This window comes from Mycteria americana, chromosome 2 (genome assembly GCF_035582795.1).
Source record: "Mycteria americana isolate JAX WOST 10 ecotype Jacksonville Zoo and Gardens chromosome 2, USCA_MyAme_1.0, whole genome shotgun sequence".
NCBI lineage: Eukaryota > Metazoa > Chordata > Aves > Ciconiiformes > Ciconiidae > Mycteria > Mycteria americana.
Genome location: NC_134366.1, coordinates 121,236,131 through 121,258,381, shown reverse-complemented (window position 1 = coordinate 121,258,381; position 22,251 = coordinate 121,236,131). Strand labels below are relative to the sequence as shown.

The 22,251-nt window shown below is 39.8% G+C and overlaps 1 protein-coding gene across 3 annotated transcripts in view; it reads right to left on the bottom strand.

Annotated features, from left to right (window-relative positions):
• Positions 1-22,251, bottom strand: part of MYOM1 (myomesin 1) — a 116,219-nt gene that overhangs the window by 50,057 nt on the left and 43,911 nt on the right. For all 3 annotated transcript variants that reach the window (XM_075494428.1, XM_075494429.1, XM_075494427.1), the window contains exons 2-5: positions 19,717-20,229; positions 10,195-10,332; positions 5,802-6,012; positions 3,914-4,071 (exon numbers count right to left, since the gene is read on the bottom strand). In XM_075494428.1, coding sequence (XP_075350543.1) covers positions 3,914-4,071; positions 5,802-6,012; positions 10,195-10,332; positions 19,717-20,165 — 956 coding nt within the window. In that variant the 5' untranslated portion in view covers positions 20,166-20,229. The remainder of the gene's footprint in view (positions 1-3,913; positions 4,072-5,801; positions 6,013-10,194; positions 10,333-19,716; positions 20,230-22,251) is intronic.

Here is a 22,251-nt window from a genome sequence, read left to right as displayed (position 1 = left end):
AACTGTAGTCTAATTTCCTGGTAAGACATTACATACCTTTGGAGGCTTAACCTCTCTCTCTTTCTCTTTGACCCACCCCAGGTGAATTTTGTTTGCTAATTAAAAGGAGAAAATAGTCTTGAATGGCATGAGAATCAGTTTATATTACCATGAACTTCATGCTACTACTTATAAAGGAATGGAGGAGTCACATGAGCAACATCTCAGAGTTTTGTGAATTGCAAACAGTGAAAATTCTGTAGCATCCTTACCTACTAGGTATCGTACACATTTTGTTTGGTTTGCGTATTTGGTCTACTTTTAAAACCTGCATATTCACAAAAATGTCAGGTAGAAAGTTAACTTCTTTTTTTACTTGCATAGCTAAGTTGACAGAAGCCCCGACGGGGTTAGACTGGTAAAGAAAAATTGTCTTGCTGGTAAAGTGCATTGCAGCAAGGGATTTGGCAAAAGCTGTCCTATCAAAAACTTCTCTGCCTTTACAAGTACACACTATGAGTGTTTTCTGGTACAGGCATATCTTCAGGTAGGAAAAGTTTACTGTTCAAAATTCCCAGTAAGTAATTTGAAGGAATGAACCAGTACTGATCAGTAGTGAGCTGGCACTGCTAATTTCAGAATTTATATAAACAGCTTGAGACTCACAGAGGGAGAGTTCAGTGGTTCATGGTAAATTCTTCCTCACCAATTGTTGCATAAAAAGTCACTCATTCTGGATAATACATGGTGTAACCAAGTAAATGTTCGAGTGAATCCTGACTTAAGTAAGCACTAGTAATATGGAACAAACTGGCGATAGGATTCTAATAAAATTACACACTGAATTGCATTCAGTACATTTGGGATTGATTTGAGATCTATAAAGAAAGAATGTTTCCTAAGATAGCGTCTTCCTTTAACATAGCTTTCCCTGTGCTCCATAAGGTATATATATGAGGGAAGTGGAAATATAAATGATGATGGATAAAAGTATATTCATCTCTTACTTTGATGTAGCTTAAATAAACCTTTCTCTTCATAAGTCATAACAGATATCCCGCCAAAGGGCTTTGCTTCTTCATTTCAGATTTTAAATTTTACATCTCTCATGATTGTCAATCAGGAAAGGGAACTGGTCTGGTGTCAGTGGCTTGCCCCACTTCACCAAACAAGTCAGTAATAAGCAATTTTATTTTTACCAAGAATATTATTAGTTTAATATGCCTCAAGATGAAGCTATAGCCACAATAAATCTGAAAATTGCCTTTCAGCACTTTCAGTGTTGTGGAATAAAGAGTATTTCCCTGGCTACAAATATTTGGGCACAGTAATACACTGGGATTTTTCCAAGTGCCAAAGTGAGCAAGGACCGTAAACCCTAATGCTTTTCATCCTGATCTTCTCAGCAAGATGTCTATGAAAAAGGACTCAATCCAGGGCAATACTCTCTATTCTGGACTTCAAACAGTTGCAGAGGTGCTTGATCTCATTACAGATGTCCTACTGCATTATCCTGACTTTTACAACAAAGAATAGTGCATGGGTCCAGTAAGAGTTATCCATTCACCACCACTATTCACCTCATCTGTGCGGTGGTGTCCCCCAGACTGATCTGCCTCGGAACATCTGGGCACTTTTATATTCCATGTAGCGTGTCAAATAGTTTAGAAAATAGAATAATGCCATCAGTTCCCAATATTTTCCAGGGAATATGAAATCCTGTGAAACAGGACTTGACTCCATAATCTCTTTAGCTTTTCTCCAAAGGGCTGGGCAACTCTTGGATCCTGTTGGCAGCAAAGGCGTTTGGTAGCATGTGGTGCTGTGCAGAAACAAGCTTTAACTAAGTCATGCCAGTAGCGAGAAGACTTTCACTCCTTTTATTTTAATTATCAGGTTAGTAAAAAATAATTGATTCAATTTTCGCTTATTTATATTCATCTATGGAAAGAATAGGGCTCATGTGTTAGAAGGACCACTTGTTATTTCTGGAAACGCAAATTCCAGAACAGCCAAGTCATTAGCTAATGTTGGACTGCAACCTCCCACTGTCATTATGCACTGATAGTTTATGCTTTCTGCTACTGGTTTCAAATGTCCTGGGTTTTCCACATGCTTTTTCCAAGGGAGTCAGAACAGCTGCATCAGAACAGTAAGGTTTTCTTTAGAGAAAATTCACAAAGCTTTATAATTTTTCAGGCACAACATGAAAAGGTCTTCATTGCTTATACAAAGAATGACTGTTTGGAATACGCAACTGACATTTCATTAGAAATGCTGAATGAAAGCTGACAGATCCAGGTCAGCACTCTTCTGTATCTCAGAGCAAAGACACCTGCTGAAATGGCTGTGAACTCTTTTTTTCCATTAGTAGCCTGTGGCGAACTGAAATCCCTTTGGAATTCAGACGTACGGTAAAATGATGTGTTAATTTCCTCCATCCACATTTAGCACTTAGATGAAAGGCTGGTTCACGCTGAGAGCAAAGGCAGACAGCTGAAGGCTTGGTTTAGCCACATCAGGTTTTTGGGATAAGGTGAATCTCAACCAAGGTGCAAATGGCCCAGCTCTCACATTCTTGGTTAGGATTCAGGTTACAGAGCTGCATTACAGCCCTGAGCATAGCCGGCCGTTCCTTACGTCCAGCTGAGACCAGACCTGAAGGGTTTGTCTGGAATCCTCTCTAGGAGGAATGTCAAAACAGGGCACTCGCAACCCTTACATGATGGGAAAAACGTGTCCATGCAGAGCCTGGCTATTGGTTGTCATAGTCTAAGGAGAGAGATCAAGTGACTTCATGGGCATCAGCTCTGGCCTATTAATGTACCTCTTAGCAGCACTTTCTATCAAGCCCTGAGATTAGGGTTTTTAAGACCTAAATAAACACAGAGTCCATTAAGCAATTCAAGTAGTAAATTGTAAAATATGAGTATCACTTAACATCATGATATAGTAGATGTTTTCTGTTGTCTCCACAAATATAATCTCCATAGGACTTATTCCTAATTAATGCTTAATGCTGAACACAGGCTTATTCTTTGTTCATTTTATAAACATACATACTTTTTATATACACATTCTAGAAGAATCTTTTAAATTAAATAATGAGCATCAAATCTCATTTTATATTTGAAAAAAGTTATTACCTATTACCTTAACAACTTGATGGTATCTGTGTAGCATGAAACAGGTAAGAAAGATCAGCTCAATAGATGGTGAGACAGTAAAGCTTCACAAGTCACTGTTCATTAAGCTAAATTCAATTCCAGTCAGCGTAAACTTTAACCCAAGAGTCAAATTGGACCTTCAGCTATGACTAAGAGTATATCTTGGAGTACTTACAGTAAGGATTTAGTTCCAAGACCATTCAAATGAATAGAAATTTTCCAATAGACTCCAAAGTTTTCAGAAGATTTGGATGGTCCTGGATCTATCTGCAGTCTTTGACTTCAAATAATTATGATGTGTCTGCTATGAACACCCAGCATCATGAGATTTCAGTTTCATGGAGATTCAGTACTATAACTTCTCAGCAGCCAAGCAGCTAGTTCTTAACCAAAGCATGCTTTAATGCTTCAGGGACATTAATGGCATTTGTAGACTAAACAGAAGTATTTGGAAAACATTATTTTAAGGATAGTACTGACGATAAATTAAACTGCTATTTTTTCTTCATCAGCAGACAGAAAGAATATATTGGATGTCTCTATGAAAAAAAAAATTCTATGTATTCCTATTGTTACACAAAGTATTATTTTGCCCTTTAATATTTTGCTTTCTTTTTGTACAAGGTGAATTGAAAGCTGTTTGACAGGCCTCTGTACCTGATTTTTTTTACTGAACTTGTATCTTTCCAGAAAAAATACCACGTTCACTGGGATGACTTCAGATATTGATTATGTGGTGACTTTTATTGCTAGAGATACAAACTTACCATGTAACACGGGGTGCTGGCCAGCCAGCCACGGAACAATGAAATTTGACATTTTGCTTTTCCCAGATAGTGTGGGAACGAGGCTCGATAACAAACTCAGGAGCATGTAAAAGTTTATCTTGATTCAACTTTTTGTGGAATGCCTGAGTCTCTTCTAGCTGGAAAAGAAACATTTGATTATGAACTCCAGCAGTTATAAGTGCAAATGATTAATACACAAAAAGAATATTTTTTTAAAAGCAGTAAAAAAATATGCAATTTTTATTTAAAAATCGAGATAGACATGCTTAATGTATTTATCTTACCTGGTCACAGAAAACAAAGTTTTCATCTTCAAGAAGTTCTCCTTCCAAAATAGCTAGATTTGATTTTACTGGGTTTTTTCCTTAAAACTATTCTAAGTAAAATAATTTTCCACATTTAATTATTTTTTTAATACAGAGTGAAAAGTGAAATAGGTCTGAAACTCAGATGTCTTCTGTACTTTTGCTGTAATGCAAGACTGTGTATGCCTGACAGACATGCTCTCAAACCTTTCCTGCTGATGGGATCTTTCATCCTGCCAGGGTAGCTGTTTCAACTGCTTGGCTATGCACAGAGCTGGAAAAAAATTCTTAATATACTATAAATCTTGCTTTCTGCAAACTAAAGCATTTTCTGCCCTAACTTTCACATATATGGAGAATTACAGGTCCCTGTATTAAGGTTATTAAAAGAAGACAGCTTTCATAATCGTCTCAGTCTTTTATAAACTGCACAATACCAATTTTCCTCACAATTGTTTTTTCTCAGTTCTGGACAGGTTCTACTTGTCCTCAACGTTCATAAAACAGTAACTACTCATTATCAGAGGTGCAACAGTCTCCAACACAAATAATTAAATTAAATAATTGCCCCCTATGTTTTACTGATAATACTTTTGTTAACACACTCTAGAATGGCATTTGTTTTTATACAATGACTGACATTAAATTGACTGACATTAGATTCGTGACCTGTTATATCTCCCAGGTCCTCAGGTACTTCTGCCTAGCCAGGCATTCCTCATTTCCTTATTCTTTTCCTTCTGTGTGTAGCAATTTCCATTGGTGTTATCAAATTTCACCTTCCCTGTTTCTCAATTTTTGAGATGATTTTGAATTTTTACTTTGTCCTTCAAAGTGTTTACACCTTTTCCAATCTCGTGTCATGAGGATATTTGATAAGCATAGCACCAATTCTTCTACTCAAAACATTAATAAATTTGCTAAATGAAACATATTCACACTTGATATATTCTGCCAGTCTGGTCATAACATATTTGTAACTACATATTTGGAACTGAGTATTATTTTTTAAGAAGTTGCACAATAATATCAAAGCTACCCACAATTAGAGATTCAGTTCCAGATGTCTTTGGCAATTCCCTCCCTAATTTACACCCTGTGATTAAAACTCCAGGGTAAACACTTTGGACAACCTTGTTCCCAGGCCACAAAAACCCAAAAATTACCCCATCACCTTCTTATTGGCAAGATACATATATTGGCACCTTTCTTCTCTGCCCAGCTCATGGTCCAGGTGAAGGATGCTGTGCCATTTAACTAGGTGTGGGCATGACCAAAGAGCATTCCCCGGCCCTGTTCTCCCTCCCTTTCTCCCAGCACAACAGAAGCGTTCCTGGTGCCTACCTCAGGCACAGTGCCTCTTTTCTTATCCACCTGACACCAAGGTAACAAGAATTTAAGTCATTGAAAAGATTTCCATTGAAAACACTTTGGTTTTTTACTACCATTATTGTGATTGCCCATGGTGTAAATCAGGGCCCTGTTGTGTAGGCACTTTACAAATGCCAAACAAAAAAGACCCACGCTGTTTACAGCCTAGGTGTTCATTTCTCCTCTTTTACCGTTTTCTTCAGAGCCACACGTTCAGCAGACTCCCGGATCGCTATTTTCCTTGATTTTTTTTCATGATGTTTCTCTTCAGAAGTTGACTTGGCCACCTTGCTGACACTAACTCCTTCACCTGTGGCAAAAAGGTTCCTCTTGGCAACATATGCGGCACTTTCTTTAATTCTTTCTTCTTCTGTGTCTGTGATCCCACTGATACTCACTTCTCTGAAAGAATTTTTAAAAAACAGAATCCCATTGGAAAATGCTGAGAACATATTCCATTTATACTTTCTATCAAATTAGCCAACTACAGTGGCCAACAATCTTTCATAACATATTTCTACTATTACAATCTCATATGTATTCAAAGCAGAAACATGGAAGGGTACTGCAGAATGACTATTTCACTGTCTAAAGGCATGGCCGTTTCCAGTGCCTCTCTGTATAACTATGTCACACACATTTTCAGTTTAACCATTATCCTGCTGTGGTTTTATATCTCCATTGCTATAAAGATTAGTGTAAGGCATATCCACAGATCTTAATTTATTGACTTACAGCTGCAGCATTCATAATAACACTACCAAAAGGGAAGGAGATAATTGTAGCTCTATAACAATGTCCTCATTTGTGATTTATGCAAAAAACCACATTACTGTATATCACAAAAAAGTTCTCTTTATTCATAGAAAATTCAATCTTGTAATGTTTGTAAGGTGACTGTTCTTCCAAATATTTTCAAGATGATTAAGGATTTTCTTGGAGCATCCTCCTCAGGCTTTCTACTGAGGTGAGATGCAAAGAATGGTTACTCTCAACAGGTCCGATCCTGTTTCCATATGCACATGTGGAAGTACCATTGCAGCCATATTATTTTGGCACTGTCAGGACATTATAGCTGCTATAGTAGTGCATATACAATGAGAGTTCCTTGACTTAAGGAGAAGTATTAGTATCCTTCTGCTGTGTTTAGTTACTTTAGGGTAACATTTGATAGCACATTGAAGAGAGGTTCTGTTTAAGTTCTTGTTAAGTGCCACCTTGCAAGCACTCTAGAGAAAGCAGCCTCTGTTTATTTCCAGAATGCACTCAAGAACAGCCTCACTATTTTATCATAAAATGCTTACTACTGCTACAAAGCAAAAAAGATTAGGAAGAATGATTTTGTTTCTCTTTTCTTTAAGATTGCTAATATTATGCATGTGATAGCACATCTCAATACTCAAGAAAATTTGTATTCAAGCCCATAATTAACTGTCCAGCCCCTTATCTTTGGGCTATGAAGTAATTCGGTGAGATGCAAGACAGCCAAGCAGTGGAATGTGCTGTTAACTTAATTACGCATAAAAATTGCTCAAAAAACTTACTTAACAGCACAGAGCTTTGACCTCCCTCATGCGTTCAAACTCTGCCTTGAACTTTCTGTGTTTCAGGCTGCTTTAATAGGACGATCCCTAAAAGTATCAGTGGGATGATTGATTCCCTTCACTTAGGCACATCAGCTCCCCCCACAAATATCACCTGAGGCTGCAGATATATGGCAGAGATTTCTAAAGACAATTTTGAAACTCAGTTTAATGAATATGAATGTAGCTATCTACATTCAGTTTAAATGAATCAGTGGCATTTTCCTTCAAAGGCAAGCTGACATTATTTCCTCTTTAATTACAGTCGTTAAGATCTCAGCAACTTCACAGTATGGACCCGTTCCTCAAGGCATAAAGCATCTTCTGGGAGCTGATGAATATCCTCAGACTAATATAGGACTCAGCCTAGTCATCTGCAGTAGTGGTCCCCAGATGCTTTTGATCAACAGTATTAAATATTAAGATTTGCTAATCATTTCTTCCTGTTATAATCTTCCCAGATCAAAGAGAAACATTCCCTGAAATGATGAATGCATCAGAAACAGCACAGTACCATTTAAGAATTGATTCTGCAGTCAAGTCTCAGGGTTTTCAGTAGAAAACACTTTTCAAACAGAAACAACGGGATCAAACCCCAAATGGCACATAGGAAATATTATTTAAAGGGTATCTGCCATCTGCAGTCCTTTGGCATAGGCTTATTAGTTGTTGCAAATAGTTCCATGAGCCACATCCAGTATCTTTAGCACCTATGGCATTAAATCAAGCTCTGGGTGTTTTATTACCTAGAATACTGGCTGGCTGTCCTTAATTTTATCTTACAAGGATTAGGTCAGGTGTTTAAGAAGAACAGTTGTGAAGTGAATAATCTGAGCAAGGGAGTTTTTTACAGAACCTGAGAGCTCTGAAATAGAACCAAATAATGGAAACAGTGACACGGCGCTGAAGGTCGTCCAGCAGCATGGGCAACAGCTCCGATGAACCTGCAGAGAGCTGACCTTTATAAATAACTATTCCTTGTAAAAGTTATCTGCTCAGGGGAAACATCACATCAATTTCACAGGGGAATTTGGGAATGACATATAACATGCACATGGTTCAATGGGCTTCAGCTGTTATCTTTCGAACAAAAACAAATATCTGACAGGAACGTGGCATGCAACTTCTGCAGTCTTGGCATGCAGTCACGAACATGATGCCAACAGAAAAAAAGCCTATAACAGATACCCCAACCATTTCATGCCATGTTGAGTGGGGCACCCTAACAATCATCGTATGCCCTTTTTATATTTTTTAACTAACTAAAAAAAAACTATTTGGGTCATTTCAGTGGTACAAAAGCACACACAACTTCCTGAGTTGCTATGTGCAAAAAGTAAGATTGATACCAACAACAGTAAGAAGAATAGTAACAATGACGTAAGAATCTGACAGTATGTTTTAACGTAGGATCCCAAAGTGTAGCACAGACACAAATAAATGAAGCTACACACCATCACACTGAGTTAGGTATCACTGTGTGCATTTTACCAAAAAGTAAAATAAAAAAAGATGATTTGTTAAGATTTAAGATGTTAACATGATGTGTTAAGATCACAGGGGCCTGTAAAAAAGCTAAGATCATCATCCAGGAGTACTAGCCATCAGTCATGATTTTCAACTATTGACCAACACTATAAATTTTACTTTTGTAGACTCAAGACACAATAAAAAGGGAGGATATTTGTGCTTGAGGGCACGGAAGACAAATGATGGTGGGCTGCAAACCTGCTGCTACGTAAGCAGAAACACCAGGTGAGATGCCAAGGTAGTGAGAAGCCTTGAATATAGGTTACTGCAAGTTTTGTGTGAGACGTATTTATGTATTTCTATCACAGAAGATATAGCTGAAACTCCAAAGCAGTGGTTTAAAAAGGCAACAGTATGTGCTTCTGAATGTTGGTTGGATCAAAGAGCAGTGAATCTGACACAGAAATGTACAAGAGGTGAGAAAAAAATTACTCTGGGATAGTGGGAGGGAATTAATAAAAACCAAAACTGCTGGTCTCATCACAAAAGCATCACAAACGCTCAAAAGGCCAAAGCAATAACATCTCCCACTGACAAGGTGGAACTCAGTTTCACATGAAAGCACAAGTTTGGACACAAAGCCGAAATGACATTGAAAGCTGATTAAGCAGTAGACAGAAAAGCACTGGCTCCCAGAAACAGCTTGGAAGTGTCCCATGAAAAATGCTGTGCTGCAGAAAAAGACAAGTTGAAGGAAGGTTTCTGTTCAACTGCAGGTGAGCAAGAAATTTTCTCTCCTGGCCTCCAGTCAGGAACCAGTTTTCCCCAGCACACCCCGGTATGTATTAATCTGAACAAGTGACTATGCTCCAACTGCTGGAGACTCCTAATAAAATCAGTATGCCATACCCCAAAAAGGGCAGGGGAGCCTCCTTGATCCTCTTGGTTCTGGCTTCCACATAAAGTTCACATTCAGCTTTACTGAGGACACTGCTGCAGTAAGATGTATTACATCAGTAGTAACCATGCAATAAATACCACCAACACGTGAGATCAGTATGAATCATTACGATGGATTTGAGAAAGTATTTGGTTTCATTCCAGGTTTTCCCTGTGCCAGGACAAAACATTAGCACATTGTTTCATTGTTTCTATGTTTAATGCTTGGTAAGAGACATTGAATTACAGAACAAGTCTTCAAACCAAAAGAATAAGCTAAATAATGTGGACAACATGCTTGTCCGGTTCCAAATAAGCAGGGTTATAATTATATCTTAATTTCACAGAAAGTGGCCCTGGCGATGTGTTCAAAACAAAGTCCAGACACCTAGGTTCATTTGTCCTGGCTCTGGATGATCAATGTCTGATTTTCTGCCAGTTGTCTTCTCTTTGTCGTTTTATCACTCATGTGAAGTACAAACAATCACCTTGAGATCCATGAGTGTAAAAAAGGATTAATGGGTTTGTTATTTTATAATTTGTTAATAAAATGTCAGAAATAAGATACCAAACAAAAGGAAAATGAACATACCGTCCTGTGAATATGGGCACTGAGTAGTCTGTGGCTTCGTTCTCTTTGTCCTCAGATACCAAATTCTGTTTTGCTCTCTTTGCTTTGGGACTCATCTTATAGGATTGATCTTCAATCATTAAATTGGAATCTTTCAGTCTGGAATAAAAATAATATTGTTAAATTCAGAGAAAAAAGCTGTTAAGAAACACTCCAAAATAAGATTAAAGTACTAAAGATTTTTGCTCTCTTGTTTGATAAGCAAGAAAATATCATTTTTAATATCCATGGCTTCAGAGTTATTAAACACTTTTCCTATTAAACACTAAATGCACTTTTGACAAACTCATCATTACAAATGTAACACTGATGCCCCTTGATATTAAATCTAAATAGAGAGAATAAACAATATACCTGATGGCAATGCACATTTAATAGCTTCTTGGTTTGGGACTTGGAGAGTTTGTATACCCAGTTTTGGTAGATCCTGAAGTCACTGAGACCACTGAGTAATTCTGAAGAATGTATCTGAACTCATAACATCTACTTTTCCAAAATCTACAGTCCTGAAATTGTCTGGTCCCCAGCTGAAATGTTGGTGTGCAAATATATTCAAAGTAATGCATTTAAGTCTTTCTACAGAAATTGTAGGGCAGCGTATTGCTCAGTAACCAGTGTTGCCATTCCCACTGCTCTCCCGTACCACCCCAATCCATTGAAAGTGGTGAGCTGAGTGAAGTAACACCATTTAACCAGCAGAGATAAATGGAGAATGCGTGGAAAGAAAGAAGAGCAAACCAAAGGGAAGGCTTCCCCTCCCCACCAGCCTGGGAGGGATTCTGAAGAGTGTGAAGTATATTTGAGGCAGTCATTTTGGATTCATTTTTAACATGGTTACAAATTGTGTTAACAAAGCTCCAAATACCTCCGTCCTCCTTTCCCAACACAACACATCTCTAACTCCCAGATCTATGGAATATCCTAATTAGCTGTCAGCCTTTTATAAATCCCCAAAGTGTCTATTCATGTCTATCTCAACATCACCAAGGGAAATCATATGATCTGGAGATTTGCCTACACAGCATAAGCTTACCGCTTATGTGCACAGATACAGGAGCAGAACTAAGGCATGTGGTTTCTCAGCAAGGCTCGTTAGCCCGGATCTGTACCACTAACATGGCTAACCTGCTTCCCATACCCTGGGTACCTTACACTGGCGTCTCTACGCAGCATGCTGTACACATATAATCAAAACCCATGCTAGCGCTGGACCCCTGAGAATGTTACACATGTATAATGTAAGATTACAGATACATACTTGGGCTAATGTTTTCCTTAGGCTGCAGCCCTGCAAAAATATCAAGCTCCAGAGGTGCCACCAACACAAGTCGTACCAGGAAGAGTGCTTAATTTCCAAAATATGTGTTAATAATCTATCCATGTGAGACTGTGTGTGTGAGATTACACAGGTCCAGCTTCACTCTCCCATCTTTCCTTCCTTCATTTCTTTGTGCCCATCCCTTTGCTCGGACTGAGTTCTCTCCCTACCCAGTGCCTGTTAAATCAGTCTCCCATTCTCTAGCTCTCTTAATGGCTTTCTTACTGTCATCTGTTCTCCTTCTCCATCTAGTTCCTTGCCTGAACTTCACATCCCCTCCTACGTCTGGTTTCCAGCCCTCATCTCTTTGCCCTGACACTCCCAGCACCATCAGTAAGAGTTTCCCTTCCTTTCTGCTTAGTCCCCATCTCATCAGACTTGACTGTATTCGGCTCACCCGGCATCGCTGTGTGGCAGCCCTCTCCTCTGTGCTCCCCGGGTGCTCACTTTATAGCCACCATCACCAAGCCTACAGCACCACTGCCAAGAAACACTCGGTACAGGGGATAAAAGCAGCCCCGCACCGGTTCTCCTTCCTTCCTCCTCCCCCTGTATCCTGGTTTCCATGCAAACAAAAGCACAGCCGGAGAGGAGCTGTGGCACACACCGCAGGACTGGGGCCAAGGGTTTACCACATCAGGCACCACTGGGTCAGCCAAGGCACAGACCAAGTCTACAGCAGAGAGATGCTGCCTGCTCCGGGGTCTGATGCCAGATGCTGCCCAAGGCAGCCAGGGAGGGAGTCCAAGGGAGGCGGATCTAGCTTTAGGGATATAAATCCAAGCAGAAAACACTTGGGAACAGTCCAGGCAGCGTAAAATAAAAAGGAAGAGACAGAGTGAAACAGGGTATGCAATGGCCTCCCTCCTGGGTTGGGCAATGATGTGGTACAATCACTACGGCCAACCACAAATGCATTGGGAGAGCTCGTCGTCAAGTAAGTGGTGAGAAACATCAAAGGCAAAGTATTTTCATTATTTTTCATAATTGAACTATAGTCTGTAAGGAGCTGCGGTTCTTTACTTAGCAGGTGACTTTTATTCCTGTCCTATTTTAAAATGGGACAAACCTGGAATTTTGACTCTGACTGCCATCAGATTTCCTAGGGGCTTTAGGCTGAACCCTTTAGGAGGTCACTTGATTCCTGGTTGTTTCTAGATCTAGAAGGATCACAGTGTCATTTGAACTTCAGTTTAAATGTCAAGAAGTTTCTGTTTTCATAAAAGTAGATGAAATGTGGTGAAAATTTCAGCTTAGGCATTATCAGCACTGTTAAATCCAAACTAGCTCTTTGTTCCTAAAGGAGAATTTGGCTGTCCTGTCAGTTTAGTTGTCAGTTCAGGTCCAGATTACACATTCATGCAGGGAATTAATGGGGAGCATACATAGCAGTTCCCATCACTCTCTGCTAGGCCATTTGTTGATGTCTTTCCTACATTTTTTCCCCCCTATCTTTCACTTATAACTCTAAGATTATTTGGAAAGGAAAGAATAAATTGCTACAGGTTCTATTTGTTTGATGGTTGTTTTTTTAATAGAACACTCCAAGTGTTTGAAGTTGAATATCTCACTTTCATTTTTTCTGCCTTCCACAGCTGGCTTTATGAAAATATGCCCCAAATCCTTCAGATTAATGCCAGAGATCTCCATCACAACGGAGCCTGAGAAACAGGGATGGAACTGGGACTTTTACTGAGGTATGATGACTAGGATAAAAACACCGTACATGCACAGCCGATTCCCACTCTCTTCCAAGTTTTCTAAACTGCATGTCTCTTGACTGAGGCACCTTTCGCTGCAGCCACCTGATTATTTTCTGGATTACTACTCCTGGATCCTTCATGTTATTGCATCCTTTGGTCGGCCCTTGTGTGTATGTGCTCAGGACCAGAAAAGCACCTTTCTAGATGCCTTTTCCTCTCTTCTTTCTCTGGAAGGGGCAGCTGCAGCGAGTTGTTGTGCTGTCTGCTAAGAGCAAGGTTGGGTCCCAATACTTTGTAGTGGTACAGAAGAGGGAGCACTCAGCTATCAAAAGCACAGACGATAACTGTGAGCTGAATAATGGATCCATGTGGATCCTGTAATTGTCTGCTGTTCTCAGATTGCTAACACAACACTGACCAATTTACTTCAGCCATTTGCTCTTCCGGAAACTTGACCTGGACTAAGCAAGGCTCCAGTGAGAAGTGTTTCATTGAATAATGCCAATAGCACCTTTAGACCAGTTTCCTGTTCCAGCAATGGTCAAGAGCAGGTAAAAAGAACGTTTAGGTAGAGAAATACATCCCTTGATAAATCCTTTTGGTTTCAAACAAAGGCCTAGAGACATCCTGAGCCAGAGGTTGCATCCTGGCTGTAGCAGTGAGCTTACAATTTATTTATATAAGAAAATGGCACTTTCTTTTGAACCTGTTTTAATCTGCCACTTTATAATCTTTTGTGCATACCCGCTGCTCTGTGTGAAAAATCGTTACTTGTTCACTCTCTGCGCATCTTTCACTATTTCACACATTAACGTTACATGCCCATGTTTACCTCCTTCCCAAGGTAAGAGCCCCAGCGTCTTACCTTCTCCCGACGGGAGGTGTTCCACGCCTCCCACTACCCTCCTTGCTGATATCTGACCCTTCTCTAGTTTCAGACTGTACTTTTTGAGATGAGATGATCAGAACTGCACCTAGTATTTCAGCTACGAGCATACCTTGGATTAACACACTGACACAATATGCTTTCTGTTTTATTTTCACTTTCTCTCACAGCTGCTCCTAAATTGCTAATTGCTTCATCACCACATCAGAGCACCTAGCTGGTATTTTCAGAGAGGTATCCAGAGTCACTCCAAAATCTTTTTTAGAATTGCACTGCATAAACCAAGAGCTGAGATGAATAAATTTGAAGCAGCAGAAAAAGTTTCTCCTTTCCAAATCCTCTTATCATTTGCTTCCATTCAAGCAGAGCTATGAATCTACTAGCCTATATGGAGGCTAGTAGAAATGCGTATTCAAATGGAGCTCTTTGCATGGGAAAACAAATTGATCACTATGTCTATCATGAGGTTTATTTCCCTGTTTTCCTTTTTTTGTTATTACTGTTTCTTCCTGTGCAACACAAAAACCAAACCCTGTCTACAGCCATTATTTAGGTAGCCCAAAGGAGGACTCCACTAAAATCTTGCCCTTTATTTTAAAATGTTCCAACCTTTTACATGATACGTGGAACAGAATCTCCCCAGAGGAGAAGGAGCAGGGTATCAGTGCTCTCTAGTTTCACAGGGAGGGACAGTACCATGACCTTTTAACAGCTTTCAGCCTCATTTGATATGCCCAGCTAGCATAGGTATGTTTTTTTCCAGGTCAGATACTATCTGTACTACCTTACCAAGGCTGGTGACCCAAGCCTACTGTCCTCATTTATTGGTGGTTTTCAGCATGTTAAAATATCAGTGCCAGCATTTTCCTAGTTTCTCAGCGGAGTCACTGAATTGGGAGCTGGGTGACCGTAAATGCTAAAGGCACAGGCATTGTCCTGTAGAGATGTAAAAACCAGGTAGATACTGTTAGCTTTTCCCTCTAACCCAACAGAGGAACTAAAGACAACACCACTGTGCAAGGCCTCTGAAACTCCCAAACAGAGGTTTTGTTTTGATGCCTTATTCTCAGATAGAAATATACTTCAATATGTTGGCACTGCCCTTGTTTCCATGTCTGCAGGGACAGGTTTCCCACCCTGCACAAAGAGAGTCTGCGCCCAGTGGATGTAGAAACGTGTTCTAGGAGCGGACCACAACACTCTATTCTTTAGTTATTCCACCCCTGCATGAAAAGGCACCTGTAAGCTCTTTAACATCTCTAGAAAATCATGTATCTTGTCCTTAGCATGCTTTTGTTACATCTCTCTCTCACGTTATTCCGACAGCAGAAAGGGATGCGTTTGGTATACACAATGGCTGTACCAGCTGTACCTGCCAGAGGAGCTCCATTAGCCAAGAGACATTTTCCAGGCTCTCTTTCTAGCAGCTGCTTCCTTCCTAACATGCAATGTTTGAATTTACTCACTGTAAAGATGAGATAGTGGATTGGCAAACCCAGCTACAGGAAAGAAAAAAAAAAAAAAGGATTTTCAGAAGAGGGCTCTTTAAAGCCAGTCTCTAAAGATGAGGCGCGCTCCGGTGACTATATTCATTTTAAGTTGCTGACAGATTTGTCACAGGCCCGGGCCATATTGCTGGCAATAATCATGCTGTTCCCTAACACAGCTTCCACAACAAATTTTTTTAAAGGGGAATTGTTTCCACATAGCAGGTCTCATTAAAAAAATTTCCATGCTTGGCTATGACGTTTGGAAGCCACCTTCTTAACGCTCACCTATAATAAACCAAAGGATGAGCAGTGCCAGGATCATGGTCTTCTCATGTTTCTTAAAGTGTACTATTTACTCAGCCCTGTCCTGACCCTGGTTACAATATTGCTCAGAAGAGCATTCACTCTTACTGTCTGGCAGCCTAATGAACTGCAAGTTAGTAAGGCATCTCTTCTGGGTGCGCTTGGCTCACCTGAATTATGCCATGTCTTCTTTGCTATTTCACTTGACCTGCAAAATATATGCAAATGCCTGAGCCACACCAATAACTTCTGTTTTCTCTCTAAGCAAGTCTCTGGCCCATTTGGTGGCCCATAACCTGTCTGTGACACAATGGGATTATCTGATGCTGCTGGCCAGGAAGATAACACATGGAAAAGGAGTGAAAGTTTGAGCAAAGGCAAATGACTGAGCTTCCAATAAAAAGAGGTAAACGCGGTTAACCCAGCAGTCCCGTTTGACAGGCCTGTAGTGCTATAAGCAGCTTTGGCAGACCTGACTCAAAGCTTCTCAGAAGCACACGGAGGATGGAGCGGTGCTGTGGGAAGAAGGTTGTCCCGCAGGAGCCAGCCTGCCCATGCTGGCAGCCCCTGAGGATGGGACAGGGAAGGGGGAGCCAGCCTGCCCATGCTGGCAGCCCCTGAGGATGGGACAGGGAAGAGGATGGGTGGCCACAACGGCTTTTGGGAGAGAGCCGGCACCCCTCGCCTGTACAGACCCTGCCAGCTCCTCAGGGGAAGCAGCAGACCCCTCTCCTCCTGGCTCTGTGGAGGCCAAAGAAGCAGCGTACGGCTAGAGACGGCCCCGCAAGCTGGTAGGGAGGGCTAGGTGTGAAGGGGCAACCTTTACACGGTGAGACTCACTTTCTTTTAGGAGCCCAGGGTTTTGCAGCTTTGGCAAACTGTAACCAGCAAAGCTGCAAGCTTCTGTACTTGCTCTTGGTTTTGCCAGTTTTCATTTCTCTCCTTTTACTTCTTTGAGCTGTCATGGTGTGAAGAACACTTGAAATGTGGGGAAGGGACAGCCCACTTGCAAACGGAGACTTTTTTGTCCTCATGAAAAAGCAAGCTGCAGCTCCTTCAAGCTGTCTGTGTCCATGCTCTGGGCATGTTTTCCACTCAAGTGAGGCTTCAACACCAGAGAATTGGGTTCAGGTCAAGGTCTTGCAAGTTACCTACTCCCTAGTCCTTCTCCACTGTTTTCCTGTGATAAATTCCTCACGTAGCACTAACTGCATGTCAACGCTGTTGCTTTATGAACACTCTCTTCTGTACGGTGGCTACAGAAAAGGATGAGACTTAAATTTTGCAAATATAGTAAAGTTTAGCAGAAGCTACTTTAGATAAAAATAAGAAATGACCTGAATAAAAGCTTAGTATTTGAACAGTATACTTTTCCTGTTGGGCTTAATGGGGTTTATCCACAAAACTATATCCATTATACCTAAATGTATATTTGATGTTAAAATCCAGTGATACGCAATAATCAGTTGTTAGCCGAAGACTTTTATCTGGATTTGGATTTGTGTGTCTATTCAGGTTTCAAGCAACCACCACTGTTGTAGGTCATTTAGATACAGCATTTCAATTCAAGCCCCCTTCTACTTTTTGAAAATTGTAAGAGTTTGAAGACTCATTTTCTTTTTTTTTTTTTTTTTTTTGGCTACACCATTCCTTTCATACGGATGAAAACAGAAAGCCTTTGATTTGCCAAATTTATCAGTGACACTTTTTGTCTCCACATTAGACCTTGAAGTGTTTTGGGCTATCTGGGGAAGACAGTACAAACTTGGAAAGAATTACTTCAAATTAGCACTACCTTTAACCATATAGTCGCGTTATTTGTTCTACTTTATCTCTTGCAAATTGCAACAAAATGGGCTGCAAAAACCAAATAAATACCAACATAGAGGCCATATTAACCATAAAATTAGGTTAAATATTGAGATTGTCTTTCAGAACTGTATTCTCTCATGTATTAATTAAGTTTTGTGCAAGAGAGATTTAAATCATGTGGGTCTGATCTCCTGAGTCCTAGTCTTACATAGCACCACTGAGTTTCTCAAATCTCCAACACAAAGACAGGATCACAGAAAAAAAGAAGTTACAGCTGAGACATTCTTATCTCTGATTACCAGGACAGTCTATCAATCTGTTGGCAACTCTTGTACTACAGAGTAGCTTGGAAGTATCACCCAAAATACTATTTTAAAACAAAAGCTATTATGTCGAACAAAACCTCAGGAAACATGGAAATGTTTTAAGTTCTCTCCCAGTTAAGCAATTCAATTTTCTTTAATATTACTTTGCTGACTTTAGAGTTCTTCTTGGTGAGAATATACAGATTTCAGAAGAAACTCATCTGACAAACCAGAGTCACTGAAGTGTTTGTAACTGGGACTTGGAAACAGTTTTTTTTACAATCATTTTTTTCAAGTAATGTTCCCATTGCTTAGGGGAACATTTTCGATGAGAAGAAGGAGGCTTTGGGTTAGGGTCAGCAACAGCGTGTAGGCACAGCTGCATCACTGCAGAAATTTGGGTTATCTTCCCCTACCCAACTCTCTCTGGAAACATAACCCTCAGTCCCAGCATCTCCAGTTTGCTTCCCTACATCAGCAGATTATAAATGAGCTTCTCACTGCTCCACTCCGTGGTTAATTATTTGCATGAGTGAAATTGTTTCAACAGCAAAGACTGGATATTACCCAGCCCAAGACAGTCAAGTAGTCAAGTCATTCATCGGGGCTCTAACAGCCTGAGGTTCAAATTCCTGAACAGACCCTGGCAAACAGAGACTTACCCTGAACTTCCTGAAAGCCAAGTGAAGGGTGTAATCACAAGGTATTGTTTACCGCGGTACAGGTAGTGTTTCCCTCAGTGGTTTTGGCCAAAATCCCATCTTTAACCACATCTAATCCTGGGAGGATATTCAGTTTTCAAAATTTAAATTTTCTGATGGACAAATCTTTATCAGTTCTGCTAATAATACTCTAAATTTTATATTAATATAACAGCAAGCAGATGTTTTGGGCTATAATTTGTTGATCATTTCCTCTATTGCTAACAGCTGCTCTAATCTTACTTTAATACTCCCCTAATTTCTGTAAATCTCTGAGATACATACAAATAATGTGAGGCTATGATATCTAAAATATTCTGCTAATGTAATTGCTTGAGCAATATTTATTATCTTAATTAAACAAAAAACATGGCAGCTAAGCATAGCTGCTCTTCTAGTGCAAGATGAACACTTCAGGGTATACCTCAACCAATATATAGTGTGAAAATTTCAGTTTCTTGAATGACTCATAAAAGTGAAACCATTAGGCCAAAGCAGAATTGTTTAATGATATATGGACATGCCAGCTCAAACTTGCATGAACAGACCTAAGTTCTTTTACTGCTCCAACCTGGCCAGATAAGAGCCAGCCTCAAACCAAAAGCTATCTCAACACTGCATATTAAATTCAGCTGTACTGATAGGGCTAAACCACTTGGAAGGAAAGTTGGCTCATGCCTAACCAGTTTGGAACGTGAATATGTCATCATTCAGCCACATCAGCATTGCCAGTGCTCTTCTATGCCAATCCAACCATCACACATGAATTAGTCCAACAAACTAAGTTGACCACAGTCCTTCCCATTGCCAAAGCCAAAGGAAAACACCAAGCCTGGAAAATACGCTCACACCAAGTTAGAGAGACAATTTCTGTGGAAGAGGAGGAGAGTTTTGCCACTGATTTCAATGGGAGGTGGTTGGACATTTTTGTTTCAGAATATTGTTTCAAAGATGGATTTACTTACCCAAGACTGTAGGCTTCAGATCCCAGCCTGTAGGCTGCAGCCAGCTTGTTGATGGATTCAGATCCATGGCTGTAGGCAGCTGAGCTCTTGCTGAGGGCTTCAGAGTCAAGACTGTAGGCAGCAGATCTTTTACTTCGTGCAGCAGAGTGATCATAGGCTGTAGAGCCATAGCTGTAGCCTGCTGACTCAAGGTCATAGGCTGAAGAGCCATGACTATATGCTGCTGAGGAGCTATGGCTATACGCTGCTGAAGAGTCAAGGCTGAAGTCTGATGCAGATGCATGGCGATAGGCTGCAGAGCCCCTAGCGTAAGCTGTAGATCCTTGAGCATAGACAGCAGATTTGCTCTTTGTTTCCTTTTGGTACTGGCTTACAGTGGACTGCAGTGCTTTATGGCGGTACGCACGGTCATAGTGCTCATGGTGTCTTTGGTAGAAAGGTAAAGACATCACGGGTGTCTTCTAATTTTGTTTTTTACTGCACGTTTCTGAATGTAAATAAACAGGACAGTGTCTGAAAAAGAACAGATCAAACATAAAGACTATTGTCAAAGAAACTTCTGAGTTAGCGTACAAATAATACACAACAATACAAACTAACACAGAACTTAAAACTTCAAAAATTGAAATTAATTTAGGGTTATCTTTTTTATGATGTGTTTTAGACTTTAAGATAGGTTTGTATTTATGTTTCAAGACACTCATATGTCATTCATCATGACCAGAAAACCTTGCACTATTGTGACCGTTCATTTGTAGTTGGTCTCCTTGTTACTGCAAACTATTCAAGTTTTATGTGCTCAACTTCTCCACTCATTACTGCAAACTAATGAAATTTTATGTGCTCAGCTTCTTCAGAGATAGTGTAAATATTTTTGTTAAATTACAAAAGAGAGAATAAAGTAATAAATTATTTAAAAAGGCATGAGTAATTACGACAAGCCTATATAAGCTGAAATAAAAATACACGAACGTTTCATTCATTTTTGTAATCCGATTTTCAGATTTAATGTAATATTCCATTTAATATTTTAACAGTGAATTAAAAACATTAAGATTGAGAAGGATGTCACTTTTTCTGTAAACATGCATTACCTTGATTATTTTGTATGTGATACCAGAGATCCATTTAAAATGGCTTATCATACTTTTACAGTGTAATCAGGGATACAGTCTGTATGCAATGAGTAAAATAGTATCATTCTCCTCAGTCCAAATGACCCTTTTTTTTTTAACCTAGAAAGTCATGTTCAAGATCGTCAAGAAACTTCCTCCAGACGATAGCCCCATCTAAGTTTTACTTTGCACAGTCATCAGTAGATTGTCTTGCAGTCGCTCGTAGTAGGAAATCTGATCAGGTGAGAGGTAGTTCCCCTCTCAAAATGGGATGAGGGTTGAGTGCAGAAAGGATTTCCCTTGGGTTTTTTTAAGCTGGCAATTCAGTCTTTATTTTGTTATTGTTTTATTTTGCTGTTGTTAAAACTGACTTTTTCTTCTTTGACATGCAAGCTTGCCTCTACTAATCCCTATGATAACCTTTCTTTCTCTTATCACTGGTGATAGGCTTACAACATGGCTAGGATTGTCCCTGAAAAGGTACATGATTATGAATAGAAATGAGCTACAGTGGGGAAATGTTTAGAAGAATTTAAAGAAGATCCAAAAACAATGGTGAGAGGTGTTTGTTATTGGGGTTTTTTTAATATCAATCACAGCAATAAGAGACTTGTTCTGCTTCTGGTTTTGTTCATGCTAATGAACAATGATCCGATGTTTTGACGTTAAGTACACTTACACAGCTGGAGTGTAATCATGATATTAGGAAATTTTTCTTCACCGAGAGGGTTATCAAGCATTGGAACAGGCTGCCCAGGGAAGTGGTTGAGTCGCCATCCCTGGAGGTATTTAAAGGACGTTTGGATGAGGTGCTTAGAGACATGGTGTAGTGGTGGTTTTGGCAGTGTTAGGTTTATGGTTGGACTCGATGATCTTAAAGGTCTTTTCTTTTCTGTGATTCTGTGATTCTGTGATTTCACGAAAATCAAGATATTTTTTCCCTGGTCTTTATGCTTCCTAGATATCAGTCCTTGGCTTTTTCTTTAGTATTTGGTTCTGATAGCGAGTCAACAAATTGCAAACTTTGTTCTCTTTGGTAACTGCTCAGGTACTCACCCTGACTAAGGCAAGTTATGAAGAAAACCCCCAATGTTTCATCTTTCTTATACTTCAGGACTCTCTCAAGGGAACTGCTCTTTGTGTGATAACAGAACAGATCACTTGTTTGCAGAAAGTCAAGAGTAAGAAAGTCATTCGGAAGTCTTTAAGTATGTAAAAGAAATTGCTGTTATCCTGACCACAGTGAAACTGTGACTTCAAGGAGACCAGTTTATGCATTTACTTTATTTTTATCTGAGGAAGGGGGAGGAATGCAAAAGAGTGTTAGCCCATTGTTCTCTATGGCAAAAACTGATGTTCCTTTTTAATTCCTGTTATTTCTCCTCCTGGCTATTTTTTCATGTAAGTCTAAAGAACGCAA